Here is a 12,411-nt window from a genome sequence, read left to right as displayed (position 1 = left end):
GGAATGCCAGGGTTCAAGGTAAGAAAAATATCACGTGCAGATACAAGGGTCTGTTTCCCAAAACAAATACCACTACGAACCCCTGGGATTAAACTGTTCTATATGCAGTACACGTCTCCTGTAGGCTCCATACCTCTCCAAACCATGCATTTGCCTGGGTTTATGCTGTCGAAACAGAAAACCCCTAATAAATATGAGACAAGAGGAGGATGAAGGACCTGATCCTGCCCTCTGCACGCTGTTCCCACACTCACAGCAATAGCCGCTCTGCCACTGAACGCAATCCTGCAAAGTGCCAGCAAAGCGTGCCAGCACTTTCCCCCCACCTTCAGCAAGGGGCTTTGCGTCCTTCGGGGAACTGCCTGCACTTATGGGCGCGTTGCTTTGTGGCTCCATCCCTTGCAGGATTGCAACCTTTGTCAGATGGAAGATTTAACCGCTGTTTTTTGACTGCGGCCATTTATTCCTACAAATTAAATTTAACCCTTTGCATAGGGTGAGCATAAAGGTTAAAACACCACGCAAGCCTTGCAAGGCGCAGCTGGTGAACAGGAGCGAGCAGAGAGCAGTGGTTCAGAGCTGCCTCCAGAACGACGTGCTGCCTTTTTAGACTTTAGAGAGCTGTAAAAATCTCACCAGTTCTTAAATTGTGCTCACAGGCCCTGTACACACAGAGGTACACATTTTACTGTAGCAAGACATAACTTATGTGATTAGATACAATTTAATTGTCATTTTATACCCAGTGTAGCACCAGGCAGCTTTCTGTTTATGTTGTTTGATTCTGGTACATAAATTTTAGGTTGCAACCCTCAGGAAACCTCGCTCAGCGGGTAAACATCTCCTTCTCTTCCCCTCTGTGATTCACATGAATTCTGTGCAGTAGGTTACACTCCAGCAGTGAGCTGAAGTAGTAAGTTACTCGAGATTTTTTTAGCAGGATTTAGCAGAAGTTGGCAATGGGTGGAACATCTCCTGGGAGATGCCCTCAATTCCTCATGAACTGACCTTTTGCAGGTCTGTTTTGGTCTCTGAGCTGAGTCGTAAATATCGTTAGAAATACACAATGTTTAGGGTATAACTATTTAAAATTCATAGCTTATGAAATGGAAAAACCTGTGAAGGTCTCCAGTTATGATGCAAATGATGCACAGGACCTTTTGCATGATAAGGAATAACATCTGCCATGGCTGAAATTAGTCTGGGTCTCTCCCACAATAATAGGAAGGGAGCCAAAAAGCAGACTGAATCTGAGTTTATATAAAAGATTTCAGTGGGACATGGTTTTCTTTGCAAGCTGGATGATGCAGACGTTGAAGATGACTTAAACAAAAAGGGAGGTTAAAGAGACAGAATGGGGTTTGCAGAAGCATCTCAGCCCCATTTTCAAAAGCGATGGGAACTGAGTTCCGGTCCCTGACCTGTAATTGAGAATTGCATCCGGAGACCTGTAGCTTAGTCTTGCCGCAAGTCGCTCTTGAAAACCAAATCTGGGCATTTCCTGAAACTAAATCAATTCTGACACAATGATACCTAACACAGGAATGGTGCATGGCTAATTAACCCCAGAAGTGACCTCCATTTTCCCAGTAAGTTGTTTGTGTTATGTGGGTTTAGATCTTACAGCTCTCTCACAAACTTTAAATTTTGAAACAAGACCGTAGGGGAATGTGAATAATTGGAGCTCTTATTTCTAGGGACACACTGGTCACAAAGGAGAACCTGGTGAAATAGGAAAAGAAGGAGAAAAGGTAAACTTCAATTTAAGGGGGGTAGGGGAGGATTTTTCTCTTTAAAAGCACCATAATAAATAGTTTCATCAAGAAGACAGGGAGAAATGAGGCAATTGGCTGAACAGCAAGAAGTTACTGTGACTGAAGTGCATGGGCTTCCATTGCTCTGCATGTATGACTGTGTGCTAATACTTCAAGAAAATTCATCTTCCCAATAATGATAATGTTAAGATCAGTTCGATAAGTTAACACCTATTGTTTCACACGCAGGGATGTCAGCTCAGGAAAAAAGTCCTGCATTAATCACTCAGGTAAATTCCTGACTGATCAAGTGTTCTTGCACATGGAAGAAATTGCCTATAAAGTAGAAGCCAATTCTGAAGCAAAAATCTGAGTGGGAGGGAGCTCAAGGAGAAGCAAGATGGGAAGGTCCCTGGCTTTGGGTTGGCAGAGGCTCATGCTGTCTCGCCCTTTGTCTAATTATTTTTTCTCTCCCAGGGCAACCCTGGCCCTCCCGGTCCTCCGGGCATTCCCGGCAGTGTTGGCCTGCAGGTAACACCTACTCTTCAGACCGGTTCCCATGACCTTTTTACTGCGAAACTCAGTGGTGCCGTCGATCATTTTGCGTTACACAAACAGCTCTTGCCTCTGCATAATAACAGCTGTGGAAGTTGATGCTGGTAAAAAACCAAATTCACTGAGTTTTAATTCAGGTCCTGCTTTTGGTACCTCACCTCGGATGAGACGTCCAAGTGATAGCCACTGTCTCACTGGTGCTCCAGTAGAGCCCTGGACACCTTTTGGGTGGACCTGAGGCTGAGCTCTGGGCTGGCTTAACAGCCTGGCGGGTGGGCTGGGGAGAGCAGGCACTCTGAGCGCATGTCCGCGTGGGGGGTCGCCAGTATCACTTGCTCAGAGGTCGTCACCGAAGGGGAAGATGTCTTGTTTGTGCATCAGAAGGCTGAGCTTTCTGCCGCTCTTCACTGTTTCTTAATGTTTTCTGTGTTGATGAGTTGCTACATCATGCTTTTCTGCCATTTCATGTTTAACAGTGATTGGGTTTTAACTGATTTGTTTTCTTAATTAGGGCCCAAGAGGACTAAGAGGTCTCCCTGGTCCAATGGGTCCGGCAGGCGAGAGAGTAAGAAAAACCTTCTGATTTTTTTCTTTTCCCCCTCCACCACCAGTTTTTCTTGTGCAAGGTCCAGGTGGCATTTGTCCTTACTGAAGACCACTGGGGAGCCTGTAAAAATGCAAAGTGCAGGCTCTTCCCTGCACCCCCTCCAAGGAGAACAACCTTCCAAAGGCAGGAGGAGTCTACATACATGAGGGATTGACAGGATCAGGCCCAGTGTTGATGTAAGCATTCAGACAAGAAGTCCCTGCAGGACTGACAATGCTAAAGAATCTTGCAAAAACACGGAGAAATGTTTCATGAACATTTCACTTTCTGTTCTGTCTCTTTACAAGAAAAAGCTAAAGAATCAGTGGTGGACAAAGATTTTCAGGACATGAAAAGTCTGCTCAGTGAGAACAGGGTCAATCTCTGGCTCGTTGGGGCTTTGGACTTTTGCCAAGGTCCCTTGCCCATTGTCCTAGAGGCTGAATGGTTTTGAATTTGATAAAGTCATGCATTTAGTTAGGAACAAGTGTGTTATCAAGGTATCGAGGCCGTGAATGATATCAGTGTATCACGGAGACAATGGTGGGGAGATCCAGAGTAAAAACCTGCTTATTCAGAAGGGGATCTTTTGCAAGACTGAATTGCAAGCTAGCAAGAACTACGGGGTATTTTTCCAGGGCTTTGTGTGTTTTCTTAGATTGCTGTATAAGGTGGGGGTACTCTTACTTCATCCTCTGCCAACCACGGCATTACAATGATGTATTATTCTCTGCAGGGTGACATCGGTTTCAGAGGGCCACCTGGAATCCCAGGACCTCCAGGGAAAGCTGTATGTATCTACTTCTCAGCATCTCTGTGGCCTTGCTTTCCACAGCCAAAGCCTAAAGTTTATCCCACCTGCACTAAACCCTTTGCTGCCAGTGAACAGAGGGAGCGCACTGACCATCTCCATCAGATGATTCCCTTTGCCTTTTTCCCTCCGGTTAAAGCAATGTTATTTCACCTGACCCAGATCTCATGATGTCTTTCCCTCAGTCGTGCCCCATGCCAGAATAAGTTCACCCCATTTCCATTGCTCTCTGTCCTTCACTGCTCTTCCCTGAGCATCAGCAGCTGGGAGCAAGGACTTGAGAGGGGCATCTGTGGTGTTCTTGGGAAGGAGAGTTTTGAGGAGAAATCAGTAGGTGCTATTCTGAGCTTACATCCTGTAAGCCTGGTCTATTCCCAAGTGCTCACAGCTCGCAAGAACTTCTGCTCAAACAGAAATAGCTGTGTATTGAAGATGCGGTCCTCATCCTTTTGCAGAGCTCTGGGGTGAAGTGTAGGAGAACACGGAACCTGCACGCTTACCTGTGGGCAGAGCCCTGTACCCTCCCTGTGCCCAAATATGAGACCAGAGCTGCATCTGCAGCATTATGGCCTCTCTAAGAGCATTTTCCACTGGCCTGCCACCCAGTCTCTCCTTAGTGTGGATGATGTGACATTCACTTCATAGCAGACACCTTCGCCTGTCTACACCAGCCAACACACCACAACCTGCATTGACCCCCAAACCCTCTGGGGATCCCTCCCTAGTCTTTGCAATAATAGAAGAAATTAATCTGAACTAAAATAAAATGAGGTGCTTACTGTCCACCAAACATTTAATTATGCCAAGCAGGATCCAGACAGTAAATATTAAAGTTTTTCGCCTACTCTGTTTCTGATTAAAGAAAATGCTTCATTAAATGAAGGGTAAGATGGTCTCTGGCCCGAGGGATTGTTGGCAGAGTCCCTGCTGCAGTTCATCTGTGTGTCAGGAATTACAGAGTGTAACTGAGAAAGTACAGCCGAGCTCCCAGGGGAATGTGTGCGCTCATGTCTCTGCTAACACCAGCAAACAGCACAAAAAACCCTTCATCATTTACACCCTTGAAACATTAGTCTTCGTCACTGTGCGATGAAGACGCTTAATGGCTTTTCCTCCTCTGTCATAGGGAGACCAAGGAAACAAAGGACCTCAAGGATTCAGGGGGCCCAAAGGCGATACTGTAAGTGCAGTAAAACACCCGTCTGCTCAAATTTTGGACATGACATTCAAAGGAGTCTGTTTGACAGGTTTATTACAGCTTGTCCCCACCTTGGTTTATTTGAAAGGGAGGTGAAAGTGATGAAAGTATTCATCTCAAAAATGAGATGTTTAAGTCTTTTTAAAGATGCCTAAGTGCTTCTTACAGCCTAGAGCACAGGGATCAGGTCTTGCATCTCCATCCCTTGAAACGATTAAGAATTTTCCCAGATGCTGCAGCCAGCATTAGATCAGTTTTCTGGTGTGTCCTAAAAGAACCACCATACCTAGAAGAACAGGACAGGAGCCAGCGCAAACTGAATGAAGTGTCCCTACAGAGTTTGAATATTATTTTTGTTGACTGATTGTTCTTAAGGGTTGTGTCCTAGATAACGCAGGATTTATTGTTGATTTCTAGGGTAGACCTGGACCAAAAGGAAACCCAGGGGCTCGTGGACTCATAGGAGAACCTGTAAGTCAATTAAATAGGGTGCAGGTCTCACTGTTGTCTTGCTTGCAGATGATGAGATAAAACACAATAGGAAAAAACTTGCATCTTACAGTCTTTGCTATCAAACTTCTGCTCTGTGGGTCTCTGTAACCTTCAGTGTAATCCCAGTTGGACTAAACCCTAGCTGTACTGCTGTTAATGAAAAATCTCCCTGTACAACTGGAGCCAGACCCATTGCCAAAAGGTTCTTTGATGTGAATGTATTTTGCAAACCACAGAGTCTCCTCATAACCTTAACCTACGTTCTGCATGGTTGCAGGGCATGCCTGGCAAGGATGGACGGGATGGAGCTCCTGGACTCGATGGTGAGAAGGTTTGTAAAGTCCTACTTAAACACTGCAGGAAAGATTTCTGTTAGCGTCCCATGTGTGTTGCAAAGCTGCTGATGCTTGTCAAGAAAGAGCATGGCTGGCAAGCTTTTGCTTCTAAAGAGTTTTCCAATAGCGTAACTAGTGAAGAAAAGTGAAGTTGTTTCTATTAATTAATCCCAAGGAAATTCCCTAAAGAAAGAAGAGGCGCATATGGGCCATGCGCATATGATCTAAACTCAGCTATGTCCCTATACTCAGTGGTTCCTGTTGGCTGCCTCTAGGCCTTCAGAGACGCCTTTTCAGAGCTGTTGACGGAGACATCTGTTTATTTTAATTGTCTGTAGACAAAGTGCTGTCGGGTACTAGTTGCCTGGTTTTTGAACGGTGATCCCGCAGGAATGTGGGACCATGTGCTGCCGAGGAAGGCTGGGGGCTGCAGGGGGACTAGGGAAACACCTGGGAGCCCTGGGCACCCCGTTTCCAGTGGGTGCCCACCTCCTGTAGAGCAACAGGCTCTGGGTCCTGCACATGTAGGGAGGGAGAAGATTACAAATGCCTGTTTGGGAATGTGTCCCCTACCTGTATCAGACCATTTTCCAGTAGCAGAGGGTCTCTCCTAACCTCTCGATATCCACAGGGTGATGCAGCTCGCGTGGGTGCTCCTGGAGAGAAGGGGCCAAACGGACTGCCTGTGAGTATGGCAGCAGCACCCGTCACCCTCGGGGCGGTACGGCAGCTGGGCTGTACAGAGATCGTTCCCGGGGAGAGGGGAGGTTCGTTTTGTGCGTTGTCTCACAAGGGGCCCCATTTAAGGCAAGAGGAAATGCTCTTTTCCCACCATGCCAACAGGGGAGCAGAACAGAGAACATCTGGAGTAGCACCAAATACTAATACAGTAATACCCTGGCTTTTGGCCACTCTGGCTCTGTTTAAAATCTAAATTTGAGAGGGATTTTCTCTTTCACATCCCAGTGACGTGCATCCCTTATGCAGGGAGGTAAGATCTGGGATACAAATGACCATAATTCAACAATAGCCTGAACTCTGTCCCTGGCTTAGTAGTGTTCGTTGGCAAAACGTTTCATCTCTCCAGTCTTCCAACTGTTTAAATAGAGGTAAAGTATTCCTTTCTTCCTGTCTTACAGAATATTTTGAACACCCCTGGAGAGAGGTTTCTGCTGTGCAAAATGTTGCTGCTGCTGCACTATTTGTATATTCCTCCTCTTTGCTCTAATTGTCAAGGATTAGTGTACGCAGAGCTGCTAGTGCAGTGAACAAGAGGGAAATTGAAGCTATAATTTTCATGGTGAAAGCTATGAAATGTAAATCCTCCGTTGCTTCAAGCAAACATTGCTCCTTGTATGTCAAATCAGACCAGAATAACAAATTAAATCCACTTCTTCTGACATTGCTTTAATATTTTTTTTCAGGGACTGCCTGGAAGAGCAGGTATTAAAGGCTCAAAGGGTGAACCAGTAAGTGAATCTCTCTAATGATGGGTTCTGGTGTGGAAGCTACTGAATTTGTCATGGCAAGGCTTTTCAGCTTTTGGGGATTGGTGGGGGGTAGACCCTGGGAGGACTTACCCCGAAGTGATGGTGTCAGCGTTCCTGCCAGGGCTGGGTTCCCCTGGCAGGGAGGAGCGGGCATTGGGCGTAACGACTGAGATGGCCCTGCTCTTGCTGAGACAGCTCTTGCACCTGGTTCAGTGAAGACATAGCAGATACACAGGAGAGTCATCAGTGGTTTAGTAAACCTCAGAAGGAAGCATTCACCCTTTTGTCAAAGTCCCGAGAGCAGGCTTCATCTTTGGGAATCAAAAGGCTGAGCATCTGCAAGCCGGAGCAGGATTATCTCATCTTGTCTTTTGGAGACTTTCCCCCCACTCAGGAGAAAAGCTCCCGCGGAGCTTTGGATTGGCACCTACCTGTGAGATAAAAGAAAATCTCAGACAGACCAAAGCAGTCCAGCACAAAGCTGGACTGGAAAGTGTCTTTTTTTTGTGTTCCTCCTCTTCCTTTCTGAGTTTCCCCCTCTGCACCTGCATCATTATTCTTGCTAATCCTCAAGCATGAGAGCATGCTGCAGGAAGGCATTTCTCCTTGCATAGAGGTGATGTAGGAATGAATGAAATGGGGTGTCTTGAACATGCCTCCAAAAGAGCATCCCTGTCTCACTGGTCCACTTCAGTCCAAGGTGGGATATGGTGGCACTGCCCTGGGGCTGGCAGCCCTCCCTGCTCACTGGTCCCAGGCCAGGACGTACAGCTCACCCGTTCTTTAAATGCCTGATGTTGAGAGTTTTGTCATCTTGGTCTTAAAACTGTAAAAGTTTAAAGCTGTTTTTATTTCCTGATCCAGGTTTTAACTCCCTCCTCCCTTTGTTGCTCTAGGTAGGACAGAAATGACTCTCTGAAGTTATGCCCTAACTGAGTGCTTGCTTCCTCCTCTGCAGGGCAGTCCTGGAGAGATGGGAGAGGCGGGTCCCTCTGGAGAGCCAGGCATCCCTGTACGTATCCCCATCATTTACACTTACCATGAGCTCTGCTGAGTGTGTTTTAAACCCAGCTGCGAAGCTGGAGCTGGCATGCTGCTTCCCTGCACAAACGAAGCTTTTAGTAACGCAATAGGTGCTGTGCTGCCTGCAACGCGTGCAAGCCCGCGGTGATGAGCACTCCCAGGCAGCCCCACGCTTGCGTGGAGCTACCCAGCGAGCGCGATGCGAGCCGGCCGGGCGGGCGCCTCCGTGCAGAGATGCTATGCTGCAGCAGAGGTCGAAGCCCACCGAGGCAGGCGGTGTGACCTGACGGATGGGGCAGGGAGTTTGGGATTGAAATAGCCTGGGGTCCAGGAATACATTCCAGCTCAGCAGTGGATTGGGAAGGGTGGATTCGTGGTTCCTAAATGGCGCGGCTGACTTTGGTGTTATTGCCAGGGCGATGTTGGTATTCCTGGTGAGAGAGGTCTGCCGGGACCCAGAGGAGCAACTGTAAGTACAATGCTGCTTGTAAATCAAATAGATACCAAAATCGAGTTCAGTACCTGGGATTACTCTCTGTCTAAAATAAAAGGCCACGTTCTCTCTTGGTATTGTCTTTGGGGAGTTTCAGCAGCAGAGGAATTACTCCCCCGTAAGTGAGTCAGATCCTGCTCTCACTGACAGCTCTGTGCAAATGCAAAGTGATTCCTCCCATTTCGTTTGGCAAAGAAAGCTGCAGCTGTCCAAGAGGTTTGTGGAGCTGCTGCTGCAGTCAGGCAGGAGAGACTGGACAGCCAGCAATTCCCTGATTAGGCAGTAATAATAAGGTTCAGCTTGTGCTGAATGTGAGTCATTAATGAAGCAAAACTGTTAAGCTATTGCAACGTACGTTGCCACCAGCACATGAAACATGAAATCCTTCCCATTCCTGTATCGTTTTCCTTGGAGCAGCAGAGGTTCACTGCAAAACCTGAAGCCGTACAAGCAACAAAACTGGAAAGGCTGCACATTGTCATGGTGAATGACAGGGGCTTGGAAAGTGTTAAAAAGTTTGTGGACCTGTTGGGAATCTCCTGCCTTTCTTGCATATAGTTGCATGCTTTTCCCAACTGCTTGAAAATGCCCCAAAGTTCACAACCATACGGTGGGTGCAACACCGGAACAGTTTTCAGGTGGGGAATCTGGTCACACATTTCCTTCTCCCACCCAGTACTGCAGCAGCATTATCTTGCTGGGAGCTTGTAGGTGTGAGCCCCTAGGAAACAAAACCCCCCCCACAGCTCTAGCAGTTTTCACTTTTACTCTGTGAACTGAAAACTTTTTGAAACTTCTGGGTTAGAAAGCACTGAGGTCCTCAGTGGAGCAGCTTGTTCCTGCTTTCGCTGCATTCTCTGCATCATCTCAGAGCCTGAGAAATAAAAAGCTGCAGGAGTTGCAACGCAAACCTGAAAATAACTGCATGGCTGCCTGTTGCTACAGCAGAGATAGTAAATGATATCAGGATGATAAAAACTGATTTTGTTCACACTACTGAAAATGCTAGGATACCTTCTGTTTTGTCACCCCCCAAATAGTGCTGCCGTTGTGGTTGGACCTCACCTTCCAGTGGTTTTGTTGGACTTTTTTTCTTTTCTTTTTTCCCCCCTCTTAATCTCATTTTGAAATCCAGAAGCCTAAAGCAAGTCTAACATGATTTCTGGTATGTGCCACTTGGAAGAAATTGAACTGTATGATGATTTATTGTTTGTGAGCAGCTGCTCTTTAAACTTCCAAGAAGACGAAAATCAGCCTTAGAAATAAACTGAATTAATAATGTTTGCTTTTATGTCTGCAATTTTTCATCAAAATAGCTTGGCCCACAAAAGGTGTCGTATTATTACAGCCAAAAATCAAATGCAGGAGAGCTAATTGCATTGGTGCAGACTTCTGCCATGGATGCAGCAGCAGACAAACCCGTGTTTATTTCTAACCTGGGTCTCTGATTTCTGATTTGTGTTATTAGAGTCCCAATTTATATGAAATGTAGTTAAGCCCGGGCTATTCTAAGAGAGTTGCAGGATTCATCTAGTGTTGAGACTGTTTGGCTTTATTTATCATAGCATACCAAGGGTTTCTTCCCGTTCAGAGGCTGTCAGGTTCTGTCAGGTCCCACCACTTTTAAAGGCACCAGCACAGCAGAGTCATTTTTGGTGCAATTTAATGTAACTTTCCTAGGGCTCTGTATTTATAACTCTCAAAGTTCCTCACTGAATTACAAGCAGAAAACAGAAGTGGAAACGGTAACCACAAAAACACCTGAGCAGTTCTCAAGCTTTTTGAAGATGATGCTGCTTTGTTTCAGCAGATTGGCTCCTTCTTTTGGGCAAACCCTGGTTTCTGCACAAGGTTGCGGCCGTGCTGATCTTGAGAGCCTGGCAGGGATACGGGCGACTGGTTTAGATCGTACATTGAGTCGCACATCACATGAGGATTTCCTCTTTGTGATGACCAGAAAAAATTACAGGAGACAGGGTGTTCAGATGCCAGGGGGAATTTGTAGGGCTAACAATTAGGGAAAAAATACAGATGCCATTTTATCGCAGGGCACACCTGCACCGCAATCCAGCTGGTTTCTTGGGTACGTTGGACAGTCCGTGCTGACTGATCTTCTGCCTGCGGCGGCCACTTTGAAGTTTATTTGTGTCCCTTAATGCTACAGCCAGCAGAGATGGCTGTGAAAGGAGACAAAGCTGAAGTCCGACCTTGTGACAGAAGTTTGCCCGAGGCATCTATTTCAAGAAGACACTTTACAAAATGGGGTTTAGATGCCTAAATTACTTAGGGTTTTTTTCTCCCAAGATTTTTCTCTCTTATGTGATTTTTCTCAATAGAAAGCAATAGAGACTCCTAATAGTAATGTTCATGTTCTGTCTATGAGCTGGGCTCTTGAAAGCACCAGCACTAACAGCATAAGAGACTGCCTTTTTCTATGTTGCAGGTACAAAGTGTGTCAAAGCAAGCGGATGCAATTGCCATTTTTCATGTCCAAGTGCATGCAGCTGATGTTTTACAGTAGTTTCTTGTAGAACTAGATCAATTAAAAGCATAATATTGGGATAGCAAATCCCCTTTGATGTATATTGGCTATGCTCTATCAGGCTACCACTTTTTGCTGTCATTGATCTTTACTATTCATGAGTATGGTATGTCATTAAGCATTAATATATGCAAATAAGCACTTTTGCTAATAATAACAACAATATTAATAAAGCTCAGTAAACATCAAGCACCACTTTACGGCAGCTCATCAGGTTCTTCAGCAATGCCAGTGGGCAAAGTGTTCGGCCGTACAGAACTGCATGCTCGCTCTCTGTTAGAAGTGAGCCAGTTTAATTGCACAAGTGACTGGCCAGGCCCCGAATTTTCCCCTTACCAAAGCTTGTCTTTCTCTTTTCAGGGCCCACTTGGTCTTCAAGGCCCGATGGGAGCCCCCGGTGTCAGAGGTTTCCAGGTCAGTACGCTGACAAGGGCAGTTCAACGTGCATCGTGTTTTGGCAGGCCACTGTTTTCTGCAAAGCTCTGGCCAAGACAGTTGCATGACGGCAACAAGTGATGGGAAGAAACATCTTTCTGTCTGCAGAAGCAGTTTGACACCTTCATTAACACAGTACAGTAGAAGGAGCACAAGGCCAGATAAGCTGCCTGCTGGAACAATTTATATTTGGTATTTGTTTGCAAAAAAAGGGTTTGAGTTTGACTTACCTAGAGACACCTTAACTTCTTCTCCATCTGGACACTCCCAGCCTGTGTGTCTTCAGTGAACTCCTCTTCCCTCCTGCTGCACTGGGGACTCTCGTATTTCTTCCTCCCCTCTCCAAGGGAGTGTTCACTCTCCCTTCCCCAGCGAAACTGGGTGCTACCTCTGGGAGCATCACTCTGTTGGGAGTCACAGGTGGGATTTTTTTAGCAGAAGACCTGGGCCAGCCAAAGGCTGGAGCACTTTGACCTCAAGTGTGAAACATGGTGGGGCAGAAGTTGGAACGAGCTGTGCCGACCAACGCGAGTGGTGCCGGCAGTCAGCGTGCGGCCCCTGGGTCCTGGGGGGAAGGGGAGAGGAGATCTAAGGCGAATGGCCTTTTTGAACATGTTATGGAGACTGGTGAACTCTGGGGATGTGAAGATATGCAGGGTTTCTTGACACTTTAAGTGTAGCTCTTTCTTTTTTGGTT

At 46.4% G+C, this 12,411-nt stretch overlaps 1 protein-coding gene across 1 annotated transcript in view; it reads left to right on the top strand.

Moving 5' to 3' along the window:
* COL9A3 (collagen, type IX, alpha 3) overlaps nucleotides 1-12,411 on the top strand; it is a 40,575-nt gene that overhangs the window by 16,317 nt on the left and 11,847 nt on the right. Inside the window, exons 10-21 of the mRNA XM_009572555.1 lie at nucleotides 1,698-1,751; nucleotides 2,232-2,285; nucleotides 2,821-2,874; nucleotides 3,632-3,685; nucleotides 4,833-4,886; nucleotides 5,322-5,375; nucleotides 5,674-5,727; nucleotides 6,363-6,416; nucleotides 7,156-7,200; nucleotides 8,180-8,233; nucleotides 8,660-8,713; nucleotides 11,640-11,693. Of these exons, the coding sequence (XP_009570850.1) occupies nucleotides 1,698-1,751; nucleotides 2,232-2,285; nucleotides 2,821-2,874; nucleotides 3,632-3,685; nucleotides 4,833-4,886; nucleotides 5,322-5,375; nucleotides 5,674-5,727; nucleotides 6,363-6,416; nucleotides 7,156-7,200; nucleotides 8,180-8,233; nucleotides 8,660-8,713; nucleotides 11,640-11,693 (639 nt within the window). The remainder of the gene's footprint in view (nucleotides 1-1,697; nucleotides 1,752-2,231; nucleotides 2,286-2,820; nucleotides 2,875-3,631; nucleotides 3,686-4,832; nucleotides 4,887-5,321; nucleotides 5,376-5,673; nucleotides 5,728-6,362; nucleotides 6,417-7,155; nucleotides 7,201-8,179; nucleotides 8,234-8,659; nucleotides 8,714-11,639; nucleotides 11,694-12,411) is intronic.

This window comes from Fulmarus glacialis, unplaced genomic scaffold, assembly GCF_000690835.1.
Source record: "Fulmarus glacialis isolate BGI_N327 unplaced genomic scaffold, ASM69083v1 scaffold1470, whole genome shotgun sequence".
In the NCBI taxonomy this organism is placed as follows: Eukaryota; Metazoa; Chordata; class Aves; order Procellariiformes; family Procellariidae; genus Fulmarus; species Fulmarus glacialis.
This window is presented reverse-complemented; position numbering and strand designations above follow the sequence as displayed.